A 15,599-nucleotide genomic window follows, 5' to 3' on the forward strand; every position below is an offset into this window, starting at 1 on the left:
TTCTGGCTTTTCTTCCCTGGGGGACTGCTAAGGCCTCAAGTACCTGTCTCTCTGGAGACTTCACCATGACTTGCAAGGACCTCTCTTAAGGAAATAAGTTGATGCCACATCTTCCCAACTTCTTTCTTTGTGGGGCAGGGGAGGAAGAGGTGGGTAAGGTAGGAAAAGAAGAAAATTCCACAGTCAAATCAAGACGATTTAATGAATCTGTCGATTTTGGTTTTTTGGGTTTTTTGGGTTTTTTGGGGGGCGGGAGGGTTTTTGGCCACGTTGTGCAGCTTGTGGGATCTTAGTTCCCGGACCAGCGATTGATCTCAGGCCCTGGCAGTGAAAGCACTGAGTCCTAACCACTGGATCACCTAACCACTGGATCACCAGCGATTGATCTCAGGCCCTGGCAGTGAAAGCACTGAGTCCTAACCACTGGATCACCAGGGAATTCCCGAATCTGTCGATTTTTATTCCAATCACCAGAAATTTCCATGGGGGCAACCAGAGCACTGTGGGCAGAGCCCGGTCTGAGAGTCAGACTGGGCTGCCACTGGCTGGTTTGGGCAAGGACTTGAGCCTCAAATTCCTCATCTTTAAAACAGGGGTGATTGTACCTTCTCTGCCCATCTCAGAGATGTAGTGGATCAAATAAGAAAATGCTGCCATCGTGTTTAGTAAATTGCTAAGAAATCGTATAAGACTGGATTCTGTGGTTCTCTCCCATCATGTGGAGACTTAGGCAGCCTGAGTCTCCCGGGCAGGGGTTTCACAAAAGAGCATTATTTAGGCTTAAAAAAGAAACTCGGCTTGAGGAAGAAGACAGCATTTTGTGAAGTCCCTGCCTTCATTCTGTTCCACACTCTTGAGGACCTACTGTTTCACTCTAAAGGCATCTTCTTCACCAAGATCAACCCACAAGATTTTAGCTAAGACCCAGGTTCTGTTTCAGACCCAAAGGCTATTTCTGTGGCAATCCCTGTCTCCCCGTTCCCCTCATCTGCCTGTGACACAACCTTGACATCTACCTTGCACTCTCACTTGACAAAATCTCAAAATCTCACCATTCTCAATATCTGATTACCTCCCTGCCCAGCCTACCACACCCCCTTCCCTCAGGGATGGGTCTCCGAAGTCTCTGTGTATTATGTGATGGCGTTCCCCTTGCTCATCAGTGATTGGCTCCTGGTGGCATCTGAGTCGATGAGCTTGGCCAACCACATTCTCTGTCCCAAGAAGTTGGACTGGAACACAGAGATACCAGTCAGCACCTGTTGGCACTGAGGCCATTTTGACTGTGTGCCCAGAGAGGCAGAGAGCACCCACCTGGAGAGAGGTGGGAAGGAAGGGGGGCAGAGAGACAGACAGAATGAATTGGAGCTGAGATGTCCGGAGACCTGTTGCACAGAGTGATGGAGAGAGCAAGCCTGGTTCCTGATGATTTTCTGGTTCCTGATGATTTTCTATTTCCTGGCTCCAAACCTCTGGAGGCTTCATTTCATTTCCTGCCCTTGGGTACCATGATTTAATTTAATAAAATAACACTTTTTTGTTAAGCAAGATTTTGTTCCTACAGGTTACAACTAGAAGAGTGTTGATAAAACTGGTAGGCTTACCCCCATTTTACAGAGACAGAAACTAAGTCATAGTGATTAAGTCAGGAGCCCAGGGTCACACAGCTAGTCAGTGGCAGAGGCTGGAAACTCGTGTCTCTGATTCCAATAGCTGACGTGTATGGAGTGTTTTCTTTATACTAGGCACTTTCTAAAAGCTTTATGTGTATTATCTCATTTCATCCTCAAAGCACCCCTACTGTCAGCACCACAGAGATAAGGGGAGATTGAGTTGTCTGCTCAAGATCAGGTAGCATTCGAGGGCTAGAGCCAGGGCTGGGTGGGACCCAGGCTGTTGACTCCACAGCCTGGGCTCTTAGTAATTAAAGCAGTGCTGGTTCTGGGGGAAGTGGGCTGGGGATGGAAGGGGTCAGAAGTTTCTATAATTTGATAAACACAGGTATGTCAAGCTGAATCATGGACCCTTAGAGTATAGGTAAGCCCTTGGAGGTCCCTACTTGACTATGTATCCACTTAATATGTGTCTGTTCCCAGCAGCTCTGACCTGTGGTCATCCTGTCCCTGTGGTATCGTGGTGCCTGCTCCATCATTGAGCAGGTCTTGTCCTGCCCCCGGGCTCTCACTAAATACTCCCTGTCCTCCCCCCAACCCCATCCCTGCTTGTGGAGAGTCTACTCTTAGTTAACCTCCTGAACAGGGATAAATCACAGCTCTGTGTGACTGCGATGTTTCCACTATGGTTTGGGATATGTGTGCGTTCATTTAGAAACCGGATTTTGTCAGGAAGATATCAAGCCCAGTCTTCGTCCCCTGAGCATATACCCTTCGTGGCCCAGCAGGGACAGAGTGAAGAAGGGACAGACCCTCCAGGGCCAGGACCTAGATGGAGGACACACCTTCTTCCCCTCAGTGGTGTTAAATGCACTCTAGGCTCTCTGTCGGGATGTGCCTCATGGAAGAGAAGGCCCAGTTCCTGTGACTGTGGGTACTAGAGAAGCAGAAAAGGCTTGTGGTCATTCCAGAAAGAGAAGGCTGAGAAGGTCCCGTGAGTATTTTCCAGGCCGGAGGTGCCTGAAAAATCATTCCAGGTTGGGGTCACTGACCCTTTTGCGAAATCGGTGAAAGTCAGAGATTTTCTTCCCCAGAATGCACATGTAGAGATAAATTTACTTAAGGCATACAATTTCTTAATTCATGGATCCCCAAACCTATCTAAGGACACTATTTAAGAATCCCTGATCTAGGGGCTTCCCTGGTGGCGCAGTGGTTAAGAATCTGCCTGCTAATGCAGGGGACACGGGTTCGAGCCCTGGCCTGGGAAGATACCACATGCCGCGGAGCGACTAAGCCTGTGAGCCACAACTGGAGAAAGCCCTTGCAGAAAAACGAAGACCCAACACAGCCAAAAATAAAATATAAATAAATACATAAATTTATAAAAAAAAAAAAAAAAAAAAGAATCCCTGATCTAAAGAGACTCTGCCATCCGATTAAGACCCAGAGAGGAAGGATGCTTCCACCCAGCCTTCCTGCAGGATGTTATTCCTCTTGGAATCCTCACCGACCCCCTTGGGGCTAGGTTGGGTCCTTTCTCTTTCCCCATGCCTGTGCGTTTTGCTGTTGGCACTGTATCACAATGGCTTTTAAAATGTGGTCCTTAGACCACCAGCATCAGCATCACCTGAGGACTTGTTAGAAATGCAAATTCTTGGTCCCTACCCCTGACTGGTTAAATCAAAAGTCTGGGTGGGGCTCAGCAATCAGTGCTGGAACAGGCCCTCACTGTGATTCTGAGGATCGCTCAAGTTTGAGAAGGGCTGCTGCAAGCAATCCTCTTTCCCATGGTGCAGCTGCCCTACTAGACACAACATGCCTGGCACATAGTAAGTGCTCAACGACTATTTATTGCATCACGTTTTCCTGACTCCCAGGGCAGGATTTTTTCCCTTGGTACCCCATGGCTCTCAGCTGTGGTGACCGAGACTCAGTGTTGTTATGGATCCAGTTTTTTTCTGCTCCAGGGCCTTAAGTCAGGTGTGGCTCTGCTAGGCAGAGTAGGGGGTCTGGTCTTGAGACAGGTGCTTAGAAACCTTCACACAGGGATGGAGCCAGAGAGACATCACACGCGGAGCATTTCCCTGGGTGACAGGGCCTCAGCCATCTGGTGGCTGAGGGGCAGACAGTCAGGGGGCTGCCTGGACTGCACGTGTGTCCCGGGCTCACAGGAGCCCAACACTGCCAAGCTCTACAGGCTGCCCAGCTCCCCTCGGCGCCTGCCCTACACTAGCCTTGGCACAGGCTGCCAAACCTTTGCCAGGGACACGCTTGCCAGGCTGGCAGGGAGAAAAATGGCCACTTTTTATTTTCAACGACTTTCCAGCTTTGCGGGTGGTGGGGGAATGGTTCAGAGATTCCTCTTACTCTCGTGTGCGTTTGGTCTGGAGAAGCGTGTGTCTCTTAATTCTCTGCCTCCTGTGTAGGGCTAAATTTCTGACATGTTCATTCTTTAGGGAGAGACAGTGTCTTCTATACAATCCCTTAGTTTCCGGACATTTAAAAAATAACTTTTCTAGAGGGTGCAGGGAAAAAATTTCTGTAACTCTTCCTGTCTCATATTGACCCGACTTCTTAAACGTCAAACAAAACAAGACAAAACAAAACAAAACAAAACACACACACACACACGTTTGATTTTTTAAGGTCGGGGCAGAGAAGAGATACCTGTTTACCCTTAATTTCCAATGCTTTTATTTTAAAAAAGTATCCTATTTTTCTCATGGGGAGGGGTAAAGAAAGATTTCTCTCATCTCATATATATGCAGTTCTTCAAATTTTTATTCTAAAAATCTATCAGTTGTGGGAGATGTAGGATATCCAGTAATCCCTCCCATCCCTATATGGGGCAGGTCCTTCACACTTTTAATTTTTTAAAAAAATCTGATTTTTTTGGAGGTTGAGGAGGAAACGGGGAAAAAATCCCCTTTAAACCTTCCCAAGTTACAAGAAGGCAGTTCCCAAATTTAAAAATAATCTGATATTTTAGGGTGTTGGATAAAAATATTCTTGTTTATTTCACATAGAGTTTTGCAAATTTTTCTTTTTAAAATCAACTTGATTGGGGGATGTGGGTAGGTGGGGCATCTAACCCCCCCTTAACCTTTTGCCCTTCTGGTCTTACATGGGTCCAGTTCTTCAAACTTTTATTTTTAAAATAAATACGTTCTTTAAAAAAAATTGACAGGAGTAGAGAGAAACATTCTTTTTATCCCGCATTTCACATAAAAGCAGCTCCTCAAATATTTATTTTTAAATTCAATCTGATTGGGGGGGCTAGAAAGAGTCCCCTTAACCCCTCTTGTCTGACATAGGGCTAGTTCTTCAAACTTTTATTTTTCGATTACATTAGATTTTTTTGGAGGGGTGGCAGGGGCAATAGGAATATCCCCATTGAGCCTTCCGAGTCTTCCATAAGGCCAGTTCTTCAAACTTTATTTAAAAAATCAATCTGATTTTTTGGGGGGTGGAGGGGGGAGCCGAGGAGTTCCCATTAACCCCTTGTGTTCCGTCCAGGGACGGCTCCCCAAACTTTTCTTCCAACGTGAAAATGACCTCTCCGAGGGGCTGGAGAGCGGGGGCAGGGCAGGAGGGCGCCGGGGGGCGGGTGCGGGAGGCGCGGGGAGAGCGGGGCGCGGCGCGGGAAAGTTTGGGGGGCGGGTGCGCCGCGGTCCGGGGGCAGGCTGGCGGGCGGGAGCGGCGCGCCCGGGGGCCGGCCGGCTTTGTGTGCGGCGCGGAGGCCGGCGGCGCGGAGGCCGAGGCCGAGGCCCGGAGCTCGCGGGCCGCGCGGCGAGGCCGGCCCGGGGGCGGGCAGGGCGGCGGGGGGCGGCCGCGGGCCCGCGAGGGGCGGCTCGGCGGCTGCGGCGGCGGCGGCGGGTGCGGGCCGGGGGTGGGGGCGAGGGCCGGGCGCCCCCCCCGCGCGCCCCCAGCGCCCCCGCCCCCCCGGCCTGAGCGGGGCGGGCGGAGGAGGGAGCGGCGGCGGCGGCGGCGGCGGCGGCGGCGGCATTGTGCGCGCACCAGCAGCCCGGCCCGGGAGGAGCAGGACGCGCCGGGGCCGCCTCCTCCCGCACGGACCCATGAACCAGCCGGGCAGCGCGGCGGCTCCGCAGGTACGACGGGGGGCCGGGGGCATGCACCGCGCTGGGGACCCCGGGGGGCCGGGGCCCGGGGCGCTGCGCCACTTCATTGCAAGATTTGCAAAATGCAAAGTGCCTGGGCACATTTGCGGGCTTTTTTGTGGGCGCAAACGGGAGGGTCGGGGTCTGGAGAGCCCCCCCGGGCGCCGCGGGGTGCGAGGAGGGTGGGGGTGACGGGGGGGTCTTTTCGGGCCCCCACCCGGCGCCCCCTCCAGCCCCGGGCTCGGACCGGAGCCCAGAAAACAAAGCGGCGAGAGAACAGAGCAGCCATTTCAGTTTGGACAATTCACATTTTGCAAAAATACAACCCCTTCCAGCTCTCCCCCCTCCCCCCTAAATTTGCAATTTCCTCCTGACCCTCTGTGCGCTCGGGGTCCCTGATGACCCCCCGGGAGGTCTTTCCCCCCTGGCCCCCTGTCTTTGCAACAATCTTTTTTTTTTTTAGGCCATATTTCCCTTTCTCAATTTTTTTTCTAATTTTTCTTCAAACGGTAGTTTTTTCCCATTAAAACGACGCCACCTAGAGGATACTATTTTGTAAATAAAAAAAAGAAATTAAAATTGAAAAGAAATATTTTTTATTTCTTATTTTTTCAAAAGTTTGCTCTATAAGGCAGTGGAGGGGAAAGAGATTCTTTTTTTTTCTTTTTGGGGGTGACAATTTTCACTTTGATCTTTCCAGGAGTATAGAGACAATTTTTATTTCTGAAGCCAAATCCAGATAATATGTAAATGAAAATTAAGCTGGAATTTGAATGAATTCAGTTTTTGAAGGGGAAAAAGCAAAAAGCCTTCTAAAACCAAAGTCAATTTGGCTGCCCAACTCATTTTAGTTTGAGAAAAAAACTATTTGGGTTGAGGAAAGGAGGGAAATTGTTGAGTTTAGAGGAAACTGGGAGAATTGGCTTTATTGAAGCAATTAGAAATTGTACTTCATTGTAATTTGGAACTTGTTTAGCTCAGCGGGCAAAAAAGACTAATTTTGCCATTTGGCAATATTTAAAGTTTTTCTATTTCCAAGAAGGAAGGATTTAAAAGAGAAAATAGACCCTAAAATGTTGGCTTTGGACACACCCAAAAATTGTAGGTTTTTAAAAAAAAATTTTCATTTATGTTTTACTGCATTTGAATCCCAAGGTTCTAAAGAAAAACAGAAACTGGAAAAGTTAGAGTGAAATCCTGTCTTTTTTTCCCTGTATTTGTTGGATTTTGTGTTATTTTTTTTGTTTTGATGGAATAATTAAGACTGTTTTCTGATTTTGTTTCCTGGAAGGTCTAAGCATTTCTTTTTTTGTTGTTGTTTTATCCAGAAAATGTCAGAAACCTTTTCTGAGCAATGTTCAGTGGAAAAAAAATGTAAATTCATTACATTATACAAATTGAGTAGCCCACAGATTTGTAGGAGAGACCGCCATTAAAATAAGATATGCATAATTAACATTATTATGAAAAAACTAACAGTGGATTCACAGAAGCTCATTTTTTATGACATGCAACTGAATCAGTTGATAAATACAAGGGTTGAGGAATCCTTGGTAGGAAGAAAATTTTCCTTTCTGTGTGCTTGCTCAGTCTTCCAATTTGAAAATTTTATTATTGAAAAAAAAAAATAGCCGGATTGGTTTCAGCCTCTTTGATTGTGATGTGGGGTTGGTAGTTTATTAACATTTGGTATTTTTCACAAATTTGATTACTTTCAAATGGGGGGAAAATCCATTAATCTTGATCATTTGGGGGGGGGGTCTGTGATTTTTTTTTTTAAAAGCACAAATTTTACTGACTTAAGAAGGAAAGATAAAAGAGGGAAGAACAGAGAGGAGATGAAAATTCTGATTTTTATCCATCTTCTCTAGTGGAATACTTACTTTGCTGAAAAAAATGGGGTAAAAGACCAATTCAGCTGATTCTAGCATCAAAATTTAATTTTTTTTTTAAGGAAAAAAATCAAAATATAAACAAAAGCCAAACCCTAAGGTACTTGTCTTTGGAACATGAAAGCATATGTGCAAATAGTATTTGATGTAGTTTTTTGGCCTTCAAAAGAATCAAATAAGGTGAAACCCCTCCGCCCCAATTTCTTATTTTTCTTTGGGAAGACAAATACTGACTGAATTGAAATTTAACAGAGGAAAATAAGGTACCTACCCAAAGTTGAAGGGTTATTTGTGATAAATTATTATCTGAACTTGCTGGGGATTTTGCACCAAAAAAAATAAAAAGAAGTTCTAATTTTTCTGTCCGAAAGGAGGGGAAAATATTGTTAGCATTTGTGGAGTGGGATCTTGATGGGACCTGATGATGGGTCACACAGGGCTAGGACAGGAAACCCTATCCCCTTTCACCAGTCACCAGCTGGTCTTAGAAGCAATGATGGCCCCAGTCCATGGATTCCCATCCCCGTTTTTTGGAAATTCAGTTTTCTAAGGGGATACAAATTATGTGAAATATATTTGACAGTGACAGAGGTTCGACATTACCCATCAGCACCATTGCATTTGGGAGATTTTTACTTTTTTAGTAACAAAATCCTTCAGGGCTGACTGGCCACATTCTGACATTTGGAATGAGCTTTTTTTTTTTTTTTTTTTTTTTTTTTTCAAATAGAGCGTAATTAAAAATTTTTTCTCTGTTGAATTATTTAGGCCGATGCCTAGGACGATCAAAGAATTTATAATTTCCAAGGGCTCTGGAGGCCTCATGAGACGGTAGGGCCAGCTTAGCAAGTGATGGAGGAGAGCTGTGCCCTGGACTGGGGAGGGGTGGGTTGGGCACCCTTACCGGGCATCTGAGAAAAAGTCAGGGTTGTAGATAACAGGTTATTTCTGGTGCAAGGAATAAAAATATTGCAGCACGTCCCTTTGTGTGTCCTGGATCTCCTGACACACAACTCAGATTCCTTCATTCCATTCTATTGAAATTTTGTTGTGTTGGCTACGGTTTAAAGGGAACTCCTGGCTAGAAATTGAAAATCATCTCTGTTTTGTAGGCCTCTTTTTTCTTTCTTTCTTTTTTTTTTTTAATTGGTTATTCGGATCATGTTTGTTGTTAAGGAAATAGAGGTGCATGATGGCACTGTTGGGGGCGGGGTCAGTTTTCTTTTGTTTCTATTGGCGTCTCTCAGGATTGAGACCTGACCTGGGCCATACCTCTCTCACCTCCTATCATGGATGGAAGTGTGACCAGAAATGGATATTTCAGCTGATTTTTTTTGTTAGGCCCTGTCTGTTCACCAAACTCTTTTTTAATATTGGGCAAAAAATCTGGCAGATTGGACTTGAGGGGTGGTAATTTGATGATGGGCTGAGTTATTTTGGTGAAAGATCATTTATGCTCAGTTTCACAGAGGAGACTCTTATTAATGTTTTGCTTTTCTGCCTAAGGAGGTTTTTTTTTTTTTTCTAATAAGGTTTGAAATTTCAAGGGCTTGCTTTATAGCTTGACTTTGGACCAAGCTAAGAAAAAGGGTTTGCTTATACTTTCAGCCCTGCACAGAGGTGAACTTGAACAAGGGCTCTTGCTTTTGCAGAAGGAAAGCAACAAAGATGGCTGGTCAGTGTAAGTGTGACCTCTCTCTGGTCCTAGAAAATAAATAGCCAATGGTTTGTTTCGTTTGAGAAACAGAGTTTAAAAACTCCTCCATTGTCAGATACAATTTCCGCGCCCCCTGCCCCCACTTTTGACTCAGCTCTTGGCATGCTGCTTCCTCTGACCTCAGAATCCTCATGTCTTCTCCTTGGTGGGGTGATGAGAATTTCCTTGTGTGTTTCACTGGATGTATAAGCTGACTTTTCATGGTGGTGGTGAAATTTGGAAATTTTTTCACCTGTCTCCTCCCTGATGATGGCAGGTGAAGTGGCTTTGTGGGTACACAGGAGCCCTAGCTCTCCCAAAGTCTTGCTGTATGACCTTGGACAAACCACTTTTTCCTTCTGAGCCTCAGTTTTTGCATTTGTCATATCAGATCTTTGGATCAAAACAAAGATATTAATAAATAGTTTTCTTCTCTGATTCTGACTCCAAGCAATGGGCTACAGCTGCCTGGATCACTGTGTTGAGAAGGATTCTGAGGTCACATCTGGACTCCCATATCCTGGAGAGTGGGGTGCAGTGGTCAAATAGCAGTGTCCATCACAGAGTGGGGAGTGTACCTCTTATTCACCATACCCAGGCTAGGCTGTGAATCACGACCCATCAGTGGGTTGTAAAATCAATTTAGTGGGTCACAATCAGCATGAAACAAAAAAAGAATGGAATAGAATACAGGGGAGCACAAACTAGCAGAGGCATAGGTATGTATTGAAGGTAAGTGTTGTCTCATGAAACTTTAGTTTTATTTACATATGCCGATGTATGTGCATGATAAATGTAAGTCTTACCGTGAGTCACGGTTAAAAGAGTTTGACAGATACTGGTCTAGATGATCGACAGTGATGTGCTCCAGGAACATCGCACGTTGCTCTTTACACTTTATTTTCTTATTTATTATCCCAGTTGACTTTCACGTGAACCCTGTGGGGTAGGTGTCCTGGGCCACATGTTTTGTTCCCTGGTTGAGCCTGCCTGAAGGGCCAGCTGTGAAGAAGTCTCAGCTGCATGGCAGTCAGGCACACACCTCAGCTTGTTGGCCTTGGAGAAGACGGGAAGGACAGGTGCTATGTACTTCCACAGGGAAACAGCATCTTTGCCAGGTTCTGTGGCTGGAATGGAGACTTTAAGTAGCGTGGGATCCCTGTCTTGGTGGGAGGGAGAGCAGCCCCAGTTACTTTCATTCCTCACTTTTACTTCAGATCGCCAGAGGAATTTTTGTGGAGTTAAAGAGTTCATGTTTGTGCTATATTTAAAGTCCAATCAGACTCTGAGCGAATGTCTGTATTTTTGTGTGTGTGCCCTTCCTAAAAACTCTAGAATTGCTGTCTTGGTCTCCTCATCTTTTAAATGTGTCAGACCAGCACTGTCCAATCGAAATATAATTCGAGCCACAAATGTGAGCCACGTATGTCATTTAAAATTTTCTGGGGAATTCCCTGGAGGGACTTTGTGCTTCCACTGCAGGGGGCACGGGTTCAATCCCTGGTCTGGGAACTAAGATCTTGCATGCCGTGCAGCATGGCCAAAACAAAACAAAACAACAAAAATAAATAAATAAAATTTTCTGGTAACACTTTAAAAAAACTAAAAAGAATCGGGTGAAATTAATTTTAATAATATAGTTTATTTAACCCAAAGTATATCTGCAAGGCTATCATTTCAGTATTCATTAATATAAAAATTATTAATGTGCTATTTTACATTCTTTCTTTGGGGGAGGTATTAAGTCTTTTCTGACTAGCCACATTTCATGAGCTCAGTAGCCACATGTGGCTAGTGGCTTCTGTATTGGATAGCACAGGGCCAGACCAGTGTTCCATCTCGTTGTTGTTACTGGGTGGCCTCAAAAGGTTATGACACATCTTTGAAAGCTCTTGGTTTTTGTTGGTGGGACTTTGTTCCTGAACCCTCGATGCTCTGAGGCATTTCAGCCTGTAGTGGTGATGTGTTCCATCCATTTAGCCTCTTCTGGCAAAAGTGGTCCACGCCTCCCTTTTATTTGTCCCAAAGCAGTCTTCTGCCAAGGTTAGGCCAGAACGCTTTAGTTAAAAGTGACAAATGATGGCTAGCAACTCCAGAATGTTGTGTCTCAGCATGTGTGCCGTTGAAGTCAAGAAGTACAGGAGTCTGTCATAGGAGGTGGGTTTTAATAAAGTATTGCCTGAAGGAAGGATGAAGATGGAAGAAGACAGCAGGTGGGTAGGACCAGGGTTGGGGTCCTCGGGGTGGGGGAAGATCCAGGGGCAAAGATGGTCTGTCAGTGAAATCCATTTCTGAATTGATTGTGGAACCACCATGAAATCCCCCTAGGATAGGCCTTAAGTTAGAAGCATAGAAAATTTCTGACACCCCCGCCAATTAGTGAAATGGAAAGGTGGTTTTGAGGTCAGCCAGACCAGAGTTTAAAATCCAGCCTCATTGTGTGGTTGGCGTTATGTTACTTTGGGAAAGTCACCTCCGGTTTTGGAGCCACAGCTTCTGCATCTGGAAGAAGGGGGGTAATAATCTTGACCTTGAAAGGTTGTTCTATGATTAAATGAAGCAATTCACGTGTTGCATCCAGCCAGTCCTTAGAAGGCTGTCCTTAGAAGGTGGTCAGTACATGTCAGTGATCCCTGACCCAGTGGTCTCCATTTGGGGAGATTGAGTCCCAGTGACAAAAGTTTTGGTAGTTCTGGAAACTTGATGACTTATCTTTAATAGGCAGAGTTAGGTAACAACAGAAAATGTACACTTTTTTGGTTGTTGCTTTATTTTAGACCAGACTAGGATGAGACATCCCTTGGACCTTACACATCTTTCTTGTCAAAAGTGGTCTCAGTGCTTTCATTTCAGGGATGCTCTGGCTCCTCCAAGTATTTCTGGATTTGTTTCAAAGCCTGTGGCACAGTGTTTAAAGGGACAAATCTTAATTCGTCGTGAACTGTCTACCATTGAGCTTCTGCTCATACTGGGCCTTCTGTCTCTTGTGCCCTTTCCCTCTGTTTCTGCTCCATGAGAAACCAGACCCCCCCCCCACCTTGAGACCTACCTGCATGTCCTCTTCTGTGGAGACTCCCTGAGCCTCCCCAAACTGCAGTACGTTCCAGATACTCTGGTCCCACAGATGAGAGTTGGTTGTTCGCATTTCTGTCTCTCTAGCCGGCTTGTGAGTTCCTTGAGGGCAGAGATCATGGGTTACTCATTTTAGGGTCTGGCACAGAGCAGCAGCTCAGTAAATGTTTGATGACTTAATTTGATTTTTTGGAAAAAGCTCAGATCATCTGGATTTGGGTCTAGTGAAGAGTAGGTGACCAGTTTGGGGTTTGGCCATTTGGTCAACACCAGTGTTTTGTTTTCTTTATCTAAGAAAATAGATTTTCTCAGAGCCGGCTCTGAAGCCCACGGCTCCCTTGGAATAATAAATCAGAGAGGGCTCCTTTGACTTTACATGCTGTGGAGAATTTTTTAAAAGTTCCCCATCCCCCTTCGCTCCTGTTGTGTAAACCATTTCCTTAAAATGGTTGGGGGGCATCTGGGGTTATCATCCAGATTTGCAGGTATGGCAAATGGGACCCAGCATGTCTAAGGAGGTGGAAAAGGGGGGGGGGGTGCCTTGAGGTGGAAGGGACTTGACAATACCCTGTCCTTGCTCTAGAAGCTGGTCTTGGCCATGGGCCCTAGAATTGGACTTCAGAGGGCTGTTTGCAGAACAGCTGGTCACATGGGCCCCTTAGATGTGAAGTAGCTAAATGTGTGATTTGATGTTCAACCAGACCCCACCTTTGGTCGGATTCCCGTTTGCACATGCCAAAGATTCAGGGAAAATTTATGGGAGAAAACTGAGAACGTTCTGTTTATTTGCTTAATTTTTTTTTCTGTAAGTTTTCGAAAATGCTGTCATTGTTAACACTTTATGGCCCAGCTCAGCAAGTGAGCACAGGATCCTGTATTTCCTCAATGGTCAAGTTCCCACATTTTCATATTTCTGAAATTGGAATGTGTTTTACAGTAGATGTGTTCTGTTAGAGCACTATTTCTCCCTCTTTTTTTTTTTTTTTTTTTGGTGTCAAAAAGCTATTATAAAATCGATGGTGTATCTAACAGTCTAAGGCACCTTGGAATTGAGGATATAGAGTGTCCTGTTCCTGGTGGGGTGGACTGTAAAGGTCAAAGTGCTTTTCACTTGCAGCATGTTATTTGTACATCTAATCCAGGGATGGTAAATAAATAATATGCATGCCGCCACTCCCCATTTTTAAGCTTGTGGCAGACATTGCTAATCAATCAGGGCAGTCTTTTCCATTGAATCTGGCCGGTGGCCTCAGAGCCCTTCTTACTATGAGGCTACCACATGAAGCCAATTTGTCATTTCTGATCTAGTCATACACACACACACACACACACACACACACACACACACAAACACATGTACCTGGGAAGAGAGGTGGAGTTACTTGTCCAGAACCTCAGTGAATAGGCGGAGCTACTTCAAGCCTCAGATTTCTTAATTCTTCAACCAGTGCTTTTCCTACTATTTGCACATATACTATGTCAAAAGGAATTAATTTGGTCTTGAGAAATAGTGAGAGGATCTTGACTCCTCCCTTCCCTGTTATAATTAGACACCCTTGGGGTTGTCATCAAAGCAGGGCTGGATAACCTGCTTCTCTGTCTGATCCCTGAGTGATCAAAGGGGAGATGCAGTGGCTGGGCCACTGGGTTGGGTGGTGTTGCCCGCTCGCTCACTCCTGTGCTATAGATGACGTGGCAGAGGGGCAGGGCAGGCCCTGGGGTTCCTGGATGACCACCTGGGTTTATGACAGGTTACACTCTACGACCATAGTCGAGTTCCTCAGTCCCTGGGCATCTTAATTTCTACATCTGGGACCTGAGATGGACATAATCCTTCAAAGGAGTGAAATGAGACAGCATATTTAAAAATGCTTTTTAAACTCTGAAGCCCTACATGTGGGTTATTTTGTTTTGTTTTTATTTTATATGTGTTCATTTTTATAACTAGCGTTAATCACTAATTATTAGTGCCCTGTTGGGGAGATTGTATAAACCCAGAGTCACAGATGGGTGCCCACAAGGTGAATTGGCTCCTTATCTTTTTTATTTGATTTGATTTGCTGGCCTAAGGTTTAAAAAGTTCAGAACTTTTCAGCCTTTGCAGTGTATGTGTTCTCCTGTTTTGAGTCAGTTTCCAACCTCTGATTTCAATACTGTATGTGACCTGCTGCGCCCTAGAAGGCACCGGGGTCTGCACACCCTGGTGTACCCTCTGTTTGTTAATCTGCTAAGTGGGAGAACAGCCTATTTGTATACCCCTCACAGGCTTCTTGCAAGCATCCCATGTGTTAACAGACTCAAAAATGCTTCATAAACAGGGAAGAGCTGGAGAAACATGTTGGTGACAACTTTCTTTTCTTAAAAAGGAAAGGAGGGAGGCTGAGGTGAGGATGGTATTGAGTCAACAGAAAAATGATATAAATATTTTGGCTGACAAAGCAGAAGGAGGCTTCACATATAAGCTAAAGAGAAAAAATGGAGTCAGGTGATACTCCGCTCCCCAGTCTGCTATAGAAAACACAGGAACACTTGCTTTCTAGTGAAACGAGTTCTGTGTCAGGGATGCAATCTCTGATTCCCAGGGGCCAGCCCTGGTCCTGGGGGGGATCCAGGGAGAAACGAAATCTCATATCTCCCCCATGGGTGGAAATGACTCCTACCAAGTGGAGGAGGTCTGAGTGTCCCTCAGCAAGCCCCTGGCTTGCAGTTTGCTGGGAACATTAAAAGTCAGAAGCTGTTTTGGCTCCCTTTCTAGAAGTGTTATTGTCCAAGACGGCATGCCTGAGGGGCTAGCCATTCTACCTCTCAGCTTTGAGCCTCCTCCTGGACAAATTCTCACCAGCCCCAACATTCTTACAGAGAATTGAGAATGGGAATTTTTATCAGGTGAAATTTTGCAGAGAACGTGTGTTCTGTTTTATTTTGGGCTCAGAGTTTTGCAAGACAAGTGGACATAGCCAGAGCCCTTGGAGTACCCAGAGAGGATAGATGAAGACATTTTTGGATGCTGGAGATTTTTTTTTTTAATTTCATCAACTGGGGAAAAATAACTATAAAAATTTAAGTACATTATGTGGGTGTTTCTTATAATGTATGCTGGAAAAGCAGAAAGTGAAACTGATCTGAAATAAAACTGAAACTGGCCTGAAATGAGGCCTCAGGGAAGGAAAACTTCCCTGGGGTGCTACTAGCTTGAGGTGGAATT

General features: G+C 45.3%; 1 protein-coding gene across 13 annotated transcripts in view; it reads left to right on the top strand.

The window, feature by feature from the left end:
* Positions 1–5,600: 5,600 nt before the first annotated feature.
* ZNF618 (zinc finger protein 618) overlaps positions 5,601–15,599 on the top strand; it is a 181,218-nt gene continuing 171,219 nt past the window's right edge. For all 13 annotated transcript variants that reach the window (XM_036856268.1, XM_036856271.1, XM_036856269.1 and 10 more), the window contains exon 1: positions 5,601–5,725. In XM_036856268.1, coding sequence (XP_036712163.1) covers positions 5,693–5,725 — 33 coding nt within the window. In that variant the 5' untranslated portion in view covers positions 5,601–5,692. The remainder of the gene's footprint in view (positions 5,726–15,599) is intronic.

Source organism: Balaenoptera musculus, chromosome 6, assembly GCF_009873245.2.
Source record: "Balaenoptera musculus isolate JJ_BM4_2016_0621 chromosome 6, mBalMus1.pri.v3, whole genome shotgun sequence".
In the NCBI taxonomy this organism is placed as follows: Eukaryota; Metazoa; Chordata; class Mammalia; order Artiodactyla; family Balaenopteridae; genus Balaenoptera; species Balaenoptera musculus.